This window comes from Miscanthus floridulus, chromosome 5 (genome assembly GCF_019320115.1).
Source record: "Miscanthus floridulus cultivar M001 chromosome 5, ASM1932011v1, whole genome shotgun sequence".
Taxonomy (NCBI): domain Eukaryota; kingdom Viridiplantae; phylum Streptophyta; class Magnoliopsida; order Poales; family Poaceae; genus Miscanthus; species Miscanthus floridulus.
In genome coordinates, this window is record NC_089584.1 from 130,858,889 (window position 1) to 130,873,347 (window position 14,459).

A 14,459-nucleotide genomic window follows, 5' to 3' on the forward strand; every position below is an offset into this window, starting at 1 on the left:
TATGCAGCACCCCAGTCGGATTGAGGTGCTACAGCTCCAGGCCCCACTCATTAAGGAGCCCACACAGGAACCAGTGCATGGGGTATCCTAGCCTGTGCTCATGGAAGGTGAGGAAGGAGACGATCTCGCCATCCCAAGGTCATAGAAAAGCCTCCCCCATAGGAGCCCTCCAGTTCGCCACCTCCTTCGGCGGTGGCCCCCCTTTGCGGTGAAGGCGGCCAACACTGACTCACTCACACAAGATGACTTCTAGCTCGACATTGCGCTCTGGATTCACAAATGGATATAGGAGTTTCTCCACTCTCTCGCTCTACCCTTTTTCTCCTAGGAACCGTCGTGGCACACAAATGCTCTAGGTGAGAAGGAAGAAGGTGGAGAGGCGGCGGTTGGAGAATAGGCGAAGGAACAAGACAAAAAGCCCTCTCCCTTCCCCTATTTAAAGAGGAGGCACAACAGTTGGGGAAAGGCGAAGGATTGGAGCAAAAAACCCTCTTCCTTTCCCCATTCAATGCGGATGGGATGTGGTGGGATGCGTCCTAACCGATGGGACACGCCTTGCTCAATGAGAAGGCGCCTGGTCAGACGGAACGTGGCCTAGGCATGGCCCACCACTACCGCATGCCAGGCGTGTGAAGCGAGGTGCAACCGCATGTAGGCGGCCCTTCATCTTCCTAGGCAAGCCTTGGAAGGGCCCAACGATGGGATCTCCATCCATGAGAGACCAACGGGCTTCCTAAGTCGATCAGACTGCTCAGGCAAACACTGAGAGACAGGTAAGGGGCAATGGGATGCTGAAGGGTCGAGATGGCGACTAGAGGGGGGGTGAATAGTCTTTTCTAAAACTTAATCGCGTCGGCTAACCGATACAAATGCGGAATTAAAACTATCGGTCTAGCCAAGACTATACCCCACTATATATGTTCACTAGCACCTTGCAAGGATAACAATTATGCAACAAAGGTGCCGGGCTAGTTAGATCTCTCCTAAACAATTCTAGGAGCAAGGTTACACAAACCTATGCCACTAGTACTTTAAGCAAAAAGGGAGCTCCTACACATGCTAGTAAGCAAAAGCACAAAGCTAACTAAGCTCACTAGCAATGCTCAATAACAAGGCAACTAATGCCTAATTAGAGAGCGCAAATACTTAGTTACACAAACTAAGCAATGTGACTAACAAGGTTACTAAAACCAAATTAGCCACGCAAGGGAGCTACTTTTATGCTACACAAGCAAGAAGGTAATTAGCAAGCTACACAAGCTATCTAATTACAAGAGCAACTACACAAGCTTAATATGTATAAAAGTAATTGCAAGCTTGTGTAATGGGGATGCAAACCAACGGGAAGAACAAGGTTGACACGATGATTTTTCTCCCGAGGTTCACGTGTTTGCCAACACGCTAGTCCCTGTTGTGTCGACCGCTCACTTGGTGGTTCGGCGGCTAATTAGCATCACCCGCTAAGCCCGCACGTCGGGCGCCGCAAGAACCTACCCCTTGAGTGAGGGTAGCTCAATGACACGCTTTACTAGAGTTGCTCTTCGCGGCTCCCGCGGGGCGAGCACAATGCCCCTCACAAGCACTTCTCCGGAGCGCCGCACAAGCTTCTTGCGCGCTTCGACGAAGACCACCACCAAGCCATCTAGGAGGTGGCAACCTCCAAGAGTAACAAGCACCACCGGCTTGCAACTCGATCACCTAGTGCCACTCGATGCAACCTCACGATGCAATCGCACTAGAATCGCTCACTCACACAATCGAATGATCACTATCAAGTATATGTGTGATGGAGGGCTCCTAAGCACTCTCAAGCATGGACACAAAGTCCCCCAAGGTGCTCAGCACCAGCCATGGCCGAGGGCCACTTCTATTTATAGCCCCAAGGGCTAAACTAGCCGTTACCCCTTCACTGGGCAACGGTCAGGACGACCGGACGCTCCGGTCGTGTTGACCGGACGCTGGACCTCAGCGTCCGGTCGCCCACAGACGACCACGTGTCCCGGTTCCAACGGTCACTTGACCTGACCGGACGCTCCAGCTTCAACTGACCGGACGCTGAACCCCCAGTGTCCGGTCGTTTCCAGTAAGCTCCCGAGCATGACCGGACGCGTCCGGTCGAACGCGATCGGACGCAGCCAGCGTCCGGTCACTCTCCAGCTACTGCGTCACCGTACGTTAGCGCGACCGGACGCAGCCTGCCAGCGTCCGGTGCATTCAGATCCAGCGTCCGGTTAGTTGACCGACGCCAGCATCTTCTCCATTCTCTTCACCCTTGCTCAAGTGTGCTAACCACAAGAATTTGCATCCGGCGCAATAGAAAATAGACATTCCATTTTCCCGAAAGCGCCGAAAGGGAGAGAGGGACCCAAACCCATCTCAACCCTGCAAACACCACCGCCTTTGTAAATGTGCCAACACCACCAAGTGTACACCACCATGTGTATGTGTGTTAGCATTTTCACAATCATTTCCCAAAGGATGTTAGCCACTCAACTTGCCACGCCACTCGATCCTAGCGACAATGCAAAGTTAGATCACTCGAGTGGCACTAGATGACCGATATGCAAACAAGTTTGCCCCTCTTGATAGTACGGCCATCTATCCTAAACCCGGTCATAAACTTCTCTACACACCTATGACCGGTGAAATGAAATGCCCTAGGTTATACCTTTGCCTTGCGCATTCCATTCCATCTCCTTCAATGTCGATGCAACACATGCACCAACACGATCAACAATGATATGATCCACTTCATATCATCACATGATCATATTGGTTCATCGATCTTGACTCTACTTGCTCTTCACCGTTGTCATCGTCCATCGGCGCCAAGTCTTGCTCAAGCTTCACCGCCACGCGGTCCATCACTCCAAAGCCTTCGACTTGCCCTTCACGCTTGCAACCGGTCCATCAAGCCAAGTCTTGTCTTGATCTTCTCCACCTTGATCACATGACTCAATGTCATGTCTCATGTGTATTTAAGCTCCTTCATCATCACATGTGTGAGCTTTGCAACATCTCCAAGCCATTTTCACCTTCATGGCATATGTTGCTCACACACATGTACCTGTGGACTAATCACCTGTGTATCTCACATAAACACAATTAGTCCACCTAGGTTGTCACTTAATTACCAAAACCAAACAAGGACCTTTCAGACGCCCCATGTGGGTCAGGCTATCTCCATCACAAACAACGAATAAGGGTCCCGATCGGACACATCCGACAAGAACCCCTCAAACCCGTCACTCAAGTCATCAAGGTAACTTTACCAAAACCTTTTATTCCATTTATTTTACAAGATCATTCATTCATCATCTCTCATACATGCATTCACACATTCATCTATGCATGCATTCATTCATTCATCCCATATATCCAAAGCATCGCATATGCAGTTGATGCATCATAACGCTTCGTGTTGCGTCACGAAGTGGTAGTTGCCTCATTCAACATGAGCAACAACCGATCGGGCTTCGAAGGCCAGCCCACTAAGGGCTCGAGGCCACCTCATGTCAAATAGAGCCAGGAGAGAAAACATAGATGAGCCCCAGCGGCCCTCGCCTAGTCTGCTCCAAAGCAGATAGGGTCATCTCAACATTCTCGTTCGATCCTAACCTTGAGCCATGCCCATAGAATCTCCATCGTGGGGAGGCCAGTGGGCCACCTGGGTCGGTCTCCGAAACGATCCAAGCATCTATCGGGACGCAGGTTAAGGAGCAGTGGAGTGCCACATGAGGGCTATGCCAACCCCATCACGAACAACGGACCCGGATTTCACTCGAACGTGCCCGTTAGCGAGCTCACCGAGCGCGTCACTCGAGCCATCGAGGCAAGCGACGTTAGCTCAGCCCCTCCGATTGCGAAAACCATGGATAGGGTAATGTACGAAACTCAACTGACCCGTACCAAGCTCAATGGGGCCCTGGGTCCACGACTCCGATCACCCGATCCCTCGACGCACCAGCGCCTAGGACCACGAATGCCCGACATCTAGGTGTGTGACTCCAACTCGCCCGATCCCTCTGTGCGCCCGACACCTAGATCCGTGGCTCCGACTCGCCCGATCCCTTGGCGCAATCAGTGCCTAGGACCGTTATCGCCCGATGTTTAGGTGTGCGACTCCAACTCACCCAATCCCTCGACACGCCCAATGCCTAGATCCGTGACTCTAGACTCTCGCCTGATCCCTTGGTTGTCCCTCAGCTGCGGCTGACGCCTTGGTTGCCGACTTTGTCTCACCCAAGGTGCACACACCCACACCCACTGACAAAACGTCTCAGGCGATTCTACCAACCCGAATCACCTAGGGGCTCGGGGGGCTACAACCCACGGATGTGTTTCCGCGCGCACCCTGCTATCAAACAAAAAATTCCCCCCGCTGACAAGACGAAATAACCCTAGGCGATTCTACCTAAATTGCTCGGGGGCTCAGGGCTACACCCGCGGGTGCGCTCGCGCGCACCTGCTGTCAAAACAAAAAAGTTCCCCCACCGTCAAAACAAAATACCCCCAGATGATTCCACCCAAATCGCCTGGGGGCTCGGGGCTACACCCGCGGGTGCGCTCACGCGCACCCGCCGTCAACACGAAAAATCTCCTAGACGATTCTACACCCGAATCGCCTGAGGGCTCCTATCGGGTTCATAAACCTGGGGTCCCTCATGGACCAGCTTCCTAGCATAAGCTCGGCCCATCAAACGACGTTGCGAACAACGCGCAATTCCTGGGCTGGCCCAAAAACCTAACGACGGGCCAGAAGGGCGATCCAGTCTTCGACCGGAAGGCCTAGTCAAGGAGGAACAGCGCTCGCCTTTGACTCGGGCCCGCCTCTTCGATCAGAAGGCCTGGCCAAGGAGGAACAACGCTCGCTTCCACCCTCGACCCGCCTCTCCGACCGGAAGGCTTGGCCAAGGAGGAACAACGCTCGCTTCCTACTTCGGCCCGCCTCTTCGACTAGAAGGCCTGGCCAAAGAGAAAAGACGCTCGCTTCTCCGACTCCGACCGCGTCTTTGACCGGAGATACACTGAACCTCTGCTTACAGCTCTTCTCCGACTGGCGCAGTCGGAGCCGACTGGGACCAACCGACTGGGGACGCCCGCTCGATAAGGACCTAGGAAACGGGCAGAGCAAGTAAGGCAGGGCGCTCAAGACAAATGCAATACCGAGGATCGTACCCTGCATACCTGTAGGACAGTACCGACAAGACATGTCAGAAGGGGGCTCTACAACCTTCCGGACATGTCAGAATCCAAACAGTGTTGAGGGCGCCGTCATTTGTCCTATAGTGTTGCGGACGCCAAAAATTTCCATACCAGGCAAATATGGTAAGGCTACCCACATGCATCTGGGCATCCACAGGGTTGTGGGCGCTGGCATTTACCATACCTGGTGACCACGGTGAAAACCTCCCACCTACGTCTAACATCAACAGTATTATAGGCGCCTACCATTATCTTATACCCGATGGCGTGAGCAACAAGACTTAGTAGCATGCGTACTCTCTCTCTCTCTTGTAAGGCCGCCCCCTTCATCTATAAAAGGGGATGCGCTCCCTCTCAACAAGGAGGATCGATTCAACACACAATAACAGAACCACCAGGTTCAAACCTCAAGCACACTCTCGAATACTCAGTGCACGTAGGAGCTCTTATCACTCTCGGTCCTTCAGACCAGAGTTCCACCGGACCTCTTGCACCTCTATCTTACTTCTTCTCGTTTGTAACCCCACTGCAAACTTTGAGCACCTGGGCTCAGCAACAGCAATAAAGTCACCGACCGACTCAAACTGAACGTAGGGCACATTGCCTGAACCAGTATAAACCATGTGCCATTGAGTACCAGGCCACATCCGATCACAACGTACGGCAAAATTACAAATATTTACTTGTTGGTCACTTTTCACACCGACACATCATAAGTTATGTTGAAAAATATATCTTACTTTTTTTTGCCATTGTTTGATAGGTTATGAAATTTAATATTAAATTACACTAGAGATACAATGTCATACAAAACATAATGATGAAAAAATCATAATGTTTTTGTAACACTACCTCAAAAAGATTGAAACTAAGACACATTTTGTACATAGAGAAAAATATTTTTAAGGTGTAAATTGGGGCCACTAAGATAGTTGGAAGGAGTAAATTGAATCAGATTTTAGTTTTGTTTTGCGCATAGAATCAGATTTTAGTTTACAAGGTTATCTAGACACACGTCAAAATTAAAGGGTAACTTGGATTTTTTTCCTAAAAAAATACTTATGTTGCATTTCGCTCTACTCCGTAGGACAACAATGTGGGCCAAAATCATTGAATGCCCTCATATATACCAGACACCTTTAGATTGCGGGCAGCAATGTGGGCCAAAATCATTCGAGATCGCATGGATTGTAAATGGTGTGTTTGGAACATGCTTGGTTGCCGGTCAGAGTACGCCGCCGCGCCATGTTTGGCCGCCACACTTATTTCACCAAACAAACACATTACTTTTTCTGTGGCTACACCAAAGCTTTGGCGTGATATCCTGTGACGTGGAACCAAAGACGCCCTTCGTACGGCTGAAGCACCCGACCTTTTACGTTTCTGTTTGCCGGTTGTTTTCTTGCTTCTGAACACTTGGTTGTTGGTTGCCTGTTAAGTCTGAAACAAAACAACCGAATCCAAGCTAGACAGCCACTCGCATGAGAATACCAGAATAAAATGCAAGAGATACACAAACATACATACGGCATAGTATGGGCCATGTCAAATAAACATGGACGATTGTGTTGAGTTACTATCTTACAGCCGGTTTATTGTTTGTACAACCCCAGGCTTATATGAACAGCAGCAGGCCAACGCGGAAGCTCTTGCCCATATCTTGTTCTAGTCCCTCGCAGACGTCCCATGCATCAACCACATCGCATACTATTACTAACGGTGCTGCAACCGACAGGTAGTCAGGTACAGCACTCCCATGGAAGCAAGCGAATTGGAACTGCACAACGCGAGTCGCTCGTCACAGTTCACCACATGGCGCTGCCCCAGCGGCGCAGCCCGCGACCGCCCTTCTTGGCGCTCACATTCTCCCTTGCCTGATCCATCATCTTCTCCACCAGCTGAAACAGACACAAAAGCCATGGCAAGTTCCCATCAGCGCACTGTCTTGACAAAGCATGTCGATTTTACACTGACAACTAGCAAATGATCGAGCATGTCGATTGTTACACTGACAACTAGCAAATTATCGACACTCCGTAAAAGGATAGCGCGATTGAGGGTAAATTACCATCTTTTTCTTCGATAGCAGAATTGTCATCTGCGAAAAAAAATGGAACAGAGACGTTGTGTCTGATCAGATCAATGCATAGTAGATAGGAAAATATCAATGCATAGTAGTACTAGATAGGAAAAGGAGATGATGAACAAATGTTTCGCTTCTCAGTACCTCCTCTGCTCTGAGGCGCTCGTTCTCCTCCTTGAGATGGTTCAGTTCAGCCTCAAGCTCCACGGTATATGCCTGCACCAGCACCAGCATCATATTCAGAGCACACCGAGTTTGTCAATGACACACAAAGAACACGAAACTGACGAGAACAACTAGCACACCTGCTTCCTGGCGCGTGACCGGGCCGCGGATTCACGGTTCTTGATCATGCGCCGCTGCCGGCGCTCCACGGTCTTCTCGGTGCACCCGTCCTCGGGGGAGTCGCGCTTCCGCGCGCCGCCGCCGCCGTTCCGGACCATGCCTCCGTTGCCAATGCAGTTCATCATCTCCGCCTGCGTCATGGCGCTCATCCCGTCCGACGACCCCGGGCTCACGGCGGCGGCCGCCACGCACTGAGACGGCGGCGGAGGCGGCACCACCGCCATGCCCCCAGGGTACCCGTTGTGGTACCCCATGCCGTCGCCCATCACCGGGTACACGGCGTTGGGCGGCACCGGCGCCGCCACTTGGTACATCATGGGAGCCGCGTGCTGCATGCCCATCGGCCCGGCCGGGACCATGCCGACGGCCTGGGGGCCGTGGCCGGCGAAGGCTCCCCGCACGACGCCGGCCTTCACCAGGAAGTCCTCCAGCGTCATTTCGCCCAGCGTCACTTGCCGCCCGCTGGCCGCGACGCCACCGCCACCGCTCCCCATCTGGGGCTGCACCACGGCCTGCGGCGCCGCGTTGGCGTTGGCCTGGGAATCCGCCGGGTCCTGGTTGATCTCGGCCCAGACCTCCTCCACCGTCTTCCGGGACAGCGGCGGCGGCAGCGCGAACGACCCCTGCCGAACCAACCCGCTCCCTCCTCCTGCTCCGTTCTCACCTGCCCCCGCCGTCGCCACGGGCATCATCATCGTCTCCCGCTCCGTGCCCTCCTTACTGCATCCGCCGGTGCCGGTGGCGGCCTGGAACTCCTCGGCGTTCCATATGTTGGCCATGAACTCGTCCATGTTCATGGACCCGAAGTTGCGCCCCGGCTCGCACAGCGAGTTCTGCAGCTCCTCCAGCGTCAGCGACATGATGGACGACTGCCGCGCCAGCGGATCCACCACCTGCAGCTCCTCGGCGGCGCTGGTCCGGGCGCGAGCGCCCTGGTCGCGCTGCTGCGAGGTGACCTCCTGCTCGTCGAGGGCCTTCACGTTCTCCGACGCCATATTTCACTCGATCTGCAAGACTGCTTTAGCACTCTGCTGATGCGTTCTTGGACGCGGCAGGCGGCACGCGGTCCTTATAGCCTGCCTGCATGCGAAAGCCAGGCGTGGTGATTTTAGAGACGGTTCGGGCTAGATGGGTCACATCGGTGCATGCATCGAGAAAACCCAGGTGCGGTGCCGGCTGGTGCTTGTCGTAAGGGCTTCAATAATGTAGACCCGTTCCGCTTCAATAATATAGGCCCGTTCCGCTTTCCACCCCTAATTTCTAAAAAGTTGCTACAGTACCTATCACATCAAATATTTGTGGTCCGTGCATAGAGCATTAAATGTAGACGAAAAGAAAAACTAATTGCATAGTTTGGTGTGAAATTGCGAGACGAACGTTTTAAGCATAATTAGTCCATGTTTGAACATTATTTGCTAAATAAAAACGAACGTGCTACAGTAGATCTGAAATCCAAATTCCTACAACTAAACGCCTCATGTTGAAATATTTTTCTCTCCCAAATATTCGGTGCGGTTCGCTCAGGTCTGATGACTGATCGTCTCTAGCGACTGGACGCTGGATAGACTCTTCCTCGTTTTGCTCAGGGAATTACGAACAGCTTCTTGTAGGAGGATCTTCTACGCGTCGTCGCATGCTACGCAGAGGAAAGAGTGCAGTTCTACGCACTCCAGTGCAGGACCCTGACGACATTCAGCACGTGCTTGTTGTCGGCTTATCTTTTGCCGCACGGGATCAGAATCAGATAGATAGACACTGGCAGTCTTCTACGAAGACTCGGGCTCCTTTTCTTCAGCTTTTTATATGTATTTTTTATATATCAGCGAGGTCTGCGTGCTCTGTTGTTCTGTTGTCTGGCAGAAGCCAAATAGCGCGGGTGACGTTGCTCTCCAGCCGTTTCCCAAACGGAACAGGTCACTTCTGATAGAGCGCGAGGAGGCGTGACCATCTGAACCGTTTTCCTACGGCTTCTGTGGGGATACAGCCAACCCGGGCGCTGCGCGAAGCGCCACGCTGTTGACATTTAGCTCGGCCGCCGCGAAGACACCTCAGACCTTAGCGCGGACGTAGCGTGATCGTCTACTCCTATTCAAACTCCAAGGGTGCGCTACGTACCGTCGTCCCTCCCAGTATTTGTATGTGCATGACGTACTTGTCCGGGTACAGTGTACCGTAGAAAGAGAGAACGTAGTACTGGCGTACTACTGCTCCATCTCCAGAATCCATCTGTGTGGCTGTGTCCAGAATCCGTACTGCAGGGCAGTTTTTTTTTTTTTTTTTGAGCAAAAGTGCAGGGCAATTGTTGCGAATACATTGCTCGGGCCTGGACCGTCTCTGTTCTAGAAGGAAGGCCCACAATATGCTTGTGTATTGTTACAAACTCGCATCTGGTCCCATAAAACCCATGTTGGCCCGTTGTAGGCCCATGAGCAGATAACACTTACCAGAACAATTCTGGAGGGAGCTTACATTACCGTACCTTGTCTGCCCCCCCCCCCCCCCCCCCCCCCCCCCCGCCCAAAAAAAAAAAACGTGCCTATAGAATCATCAATTTATATTTTATACTAGTATTATGGAAAATTTAAGCTTCGGTACAAACACCATAAAAAGAGAAACCAAGACATGGACTGTTGCAGTACAGTTTTCCATGTCTAAATCTGCAATCCCCAATCATTCCTATGCAGGTTTCTCTTTCTTTTTTTCTTTTCACAAGATTTTTTGTTCAAGTTTAAATCTTGATGTGCATAAATAATTGCACTATCCGTCCATTCATATTTCTGATGGATTCGCCGTACTCTTTAAGTGTGGCACCATGCCTTGGTTAGGTCCTAGATTATTTAGGTTGTGATTTTTCTTTTGTGGTAACTAGAAGAATACCCCACAAGTTGATTTTTTAGAAGAAATTAGTTTGTTCTATATATGTAGCATTACTATATGGTATGGGTACTGTGTGTGTATATATGAGCTTGGCTTGTATGTTATCTTATCGCATCGGATTTTGATAAGGATTTGATAAAAATCGGTAAACTAATGGAAGAAAAGTAAATTGAACATTATAGATCAATTATAGAAGGATAGGATGATTCAACAAATAGTATATGCAGATGGCTTGCACGTTAATAGATTAAAGATTAAAAAGTATTGTATATGATGTAGATGAGGTGGAATATTTATAATTAATAAGGGACTACATGGATACCTTGCATGAAAGAATTAAGTTAGTGAGAGTGGCAAATGATGTGCACCTTTGTAGGAAGAGATTGAACATCATAGGGATTAGCTTTAATAGAGTATATATAAATATTGATATTGATATGGATATGGATATAGATTTTGGGCGGCACCACCCTTGGTCGGTTTAGATACATGTACTGTTTATCTCCTCGTGCTGTTCCTATCCTATATCCTAAAGCAAACGTGGATTCACTTTATATCAATAACAATAAGCAACAGGGCAATGCGGCCAGATTTAATGGAAGTTTTATTCTTATTAAATAAGGCGACACACTAGAAAATAGCATGAGCGGACTTTTTCAGAGAACAGACAGTCGAACTTCCAACCCGTAAGTCGCACTTCAGGATCCCTACCATTACCATTGTGCTATGCACACATACGTTCTCCACTTTGTTTAACCTCTCGTAGTTTTTTAAATATCTCATCAAAACCATTTAAACACCTATTATAGGCGAAGGTACATAATTTAGTCCTGTGCAGTCCTCTGTCAATGGTAAAGTCTACCTAGTACGATACTTTTAGCCTATTTGCTCGGTCGGTATTTTTCTCTCACATTAAACCAGCTAACAGTAATAATCCACAATCATATACGATCGTTTCAGCACTAAAAGATCAGGCTGTTTGATGGATCGTGTAGGGTTTCCTTTCGTCAAAGATTCTTTTGACGGGTTACCGGCATGCCGTATGAATGGCACTGTTCACATTGTATAGGCTACCTCGCTCAACTGCGAAGTATGAAAAGGAATGGAGGACCAAACATGCAGCAAGAGAAGTTTGCTTCTTCATGAATACAGCAAAAGAGGAATAATCAATAACACCTGCAGTAATCCATCGACGGAGCTAATTTCTACCGAATGCTGCTGTCAGCTCCAATCACGAATTGCGCGGCAAACAGTACCAAACAGACAAACACCTCGCATTTATCCCAAACGAGCAGAGATGGCAGCGAAAGATGGCTGCATGCTGAAATGGAGGTCGAGAGCAAAGACGAGGCGACGACGCGGTACGTACCTCCTCAGGCGCAGACGCCGCGCAAGGGAGCCACTGCCACCGGAGGCGGCTGCGCGCGCGCGACACCGTCTTGCCGGCAGCCGACGCGCAAGCGGCCAAGCTTTGCTCTCCACCTGCCGCGGCAAAGTGCCAAACGAGCCGCCGAAGCGACCCAGTGCTAAACGGGGAGCGAGACCTGCTGCCGCGGGGACGCGGGCATATGTTGGCGTGTGATGGGGGCCGGGGCGTGGTGGGTTCGGGGGGTTGGAATGGATGCGGCGCCGAAACGGAGGCAATTAGCTAGACATGTGCGCTGAACTTATAGGCGCGGCCGCGTGGGGCGAGACGGCGCGCCTGCTGCTGCTCGCCCCCCCTGTCGTTTGGAGTTTGGACGCGTCGGGCTCGTCGGCACGTTGCCTTTCCACCACCAGCAGCAATCGCTATCCTTTCCTTTCCTTCCGGGGAAGGGAGGGAGGGAGTCACAGGGAGGGCGATGGGCTCCGAGTTCCGAGGGGCCGCTACGGGCCTACGGCTCAGCCCCTGCATGCAGCTTGCTTCCGCCTCGGGATTTTGTCAGGCCCTGCTGCCCAGGCAGCAGGCAGCTGGCGCAGGCAAGGCTGCTGCGCGTTTATCTCCTTGTCCACAGTCTGCTGCGCGTTTATCTCCTTGGACTCTGCCGAGTTGTGCGTCACACAGTGCCACTGCTTCGGGCACAAGCGCTGGTGCACACCGGAGGAACGTTTGGAGTGTGATACACTCTGCAATTCTGCATGACCGATTTGCGCCAAGTTTAGGATCGGTTCGAATTACGGAAGAAGAAGAATGGAAAAAAGAATAATCCGTATTTGAAAAAGGAGCTTAACCAAGAGCTGGGGCATCCCTGCATGGCAGGTGTTAATTCCAACCTTGTCCACGCTCTCTACCCAGCTGCACTGCAGTTCAATACACACCGGTTATTCACACACCTGTTTACGTATTTAAGTATTTTACAAACAGAGGTACTCTCACGGTTTCAGCACAGAAAGGAAGCAAAGGCTCATGGTTTCAGCTGCAGTTCCCCGCGGGTATCACGTCGGCGTGGGAAAAGACATGCATGCGTGCCGGGTGGTCGTAGGAAAGGAGATCGGGGCCAAAACGTACAGGCCGCGAGAGATGGACACGTGCAGGATACGTGCCGTGCCGTGCCGCGACGGTGATCCCCACCCCGTGCCTGCAGTCGCCGGTCCAATCTCCGTCGTTCAGCACAATCAATTTGCCTGAGCATCCGTTGTCCGCGCCTCCACAAGAAGCAGGTACCCGTACCCACATCCCGCCACTGCCCCGTCGGGCGCTTGCAGCTTCCCACCAAATGCCATGCCGCTTGCAAGCTGCCGATTGGCACGCCTAGAATGACTGCAGGGAAGGTTTAGCCATTGCATGATGAAATGTACTATGAATTTCACGTAGTTAGGGCGCATTTGGTTTGAGACGGGCAAGATAATTCAGCATTATCGTTCGGCAGGAGAATTTTCTTGTACTCGATAAAGAGCATGTGGCCGATTACTCTTGCAGATCATCGTGCGTGATAAAGTGTTGAAAGTAGAGTTTAATGTAAATTGAACAAGAGATAAAAGGAATGAACGATTGTGTTTACTGATGTGTTGTCCAAATGAATAAATGATATCTGTTCAAGGGATGAGTTCATGCACGTTCACCCCACCGAAAAGGTCCAGTATGATATTACATTAGCACTAATTCTAATTAGCATGTGCCCCCATAGCACTTAGCATATGTTTAATCGCCTGAGCTTGTTTGGCTTATAAGCCATGGCTGAAAGTACCGTTGGCTGATTTGGTGTGAGAGAAAATAAATGTTCATTGGCTGATAAGACATGACTTTTAAGCCGAATACGATCAAGCGAACAGGCTGAATGATACAATTATTATCTACTAATTGATCAACTAATTATATTTCTAACACTTTTCGTTCGACAATCCATGGGCCGAGAGTGCTGGATTTTGTGTTCTGTGGCAGCCTCAGCCAGAGGGGTTGGATTATGACATGGACATGCTCAGGCTACGAATGCTCGGTAAGATATGGCCCCAAAACGAATCGTCATAGTAGTGGGCCGTTGCTCGTCACAAATTCCACGGATAATAAAAACTGAAACACTGTCCAATGGGCATCGGTGTCCCGCTCCGTGCTTCTCCGGTGACGCAGAGCTTGCAGCAACAGCGATGCTGTCGGCTTTGCCCTGTTCTACAAGCTGATCATTTAGGGCCTATTTGGAACGCAGGAATTTTACAGGAATCTCACAGAAATTTTACAGGAATCAGTTTAATTTCACAGGAAAAATATAGGAATGAGAAAAAAATCCCGCATTGCAAACAGGCCCTTGCTCTGCAAACCTGCACAGGCTACGGATCCCCGACACGGGGTGGTCGGATGGCCATACTACTTCTCAGCGGAGGTTCGAACCGTGTAAAATCAGACTATCAAAGCTTTAAGACGCGGAGCCTGTTCGGTGGTTGGTTTCTGGACTGATAAATCCAGCTGATGCTGGTTTGCTGTGAGAGAAAAATATCGTATCATGGCTGATAAGCTCTAGTTGAAACCAATAAA

General features: G+C 50.6%; 1 protein-coding gene across 1 annotated transcript; it reads right to left on the reverse strand.

The window, feature by feature from the left end:
• Nucleotides 1-6,740: 6,740 nt before the first annotated feature.
• Nucleotides 6,741-12,018, reverse strand: LOC136453612 (bZIP transcription factor ABI5 homolog). Its single transcript, XM_066454171.1, has 5 exons — nucleotides 11,880-12,018; nucleotides 7,594-8,713; nucleotides 7,433-7,504; nucleotides 7,274-7,303; nucleotides 6,741-7,103 (listed from the first exon to the last, which is right to left on the reverse strand). Exons 2-5 carry the CDS (start codon nucleotides 8,626-8,628, stop codon nucleotides 7,011-7,013), a joined length of 1,230 nt encoding a protein of 409 aa, XP_066310268.1. The 5' UTR covers nucleotides 8,629-8,713; nucleotides 11,880-12,018; the 3' UTR covers nucleotides 6,741-7,010.
• Between the last annotated feature and the right edge of the window lie 2,441 nt (nucleotides 12,019-14,459).

Coding starts and splice junctions, on each gene's coding strand:
- LOC136453612 (XM_066454171.1), bottom strand. CDS start 8,628: ATGGCGTCGGAGAACGTGAAGGCCCTCGACGAGCAGGAGGTCACCTCG. Junction 7,505..7,593: donor GGTCACGCGCCAGGAAGCAG/GTGTGCTAGTTG, acceptor GTGCTGGTGCAG/GCATATACCGTGGAGCTTGA. Junction 7,304..7,432: donor AGCGCCTCAGAGCAGAGGAG/GTACTGAGAAGC, acceptor TTTTTTTCGCAG/ATGACAATTCTGCTATCGAA.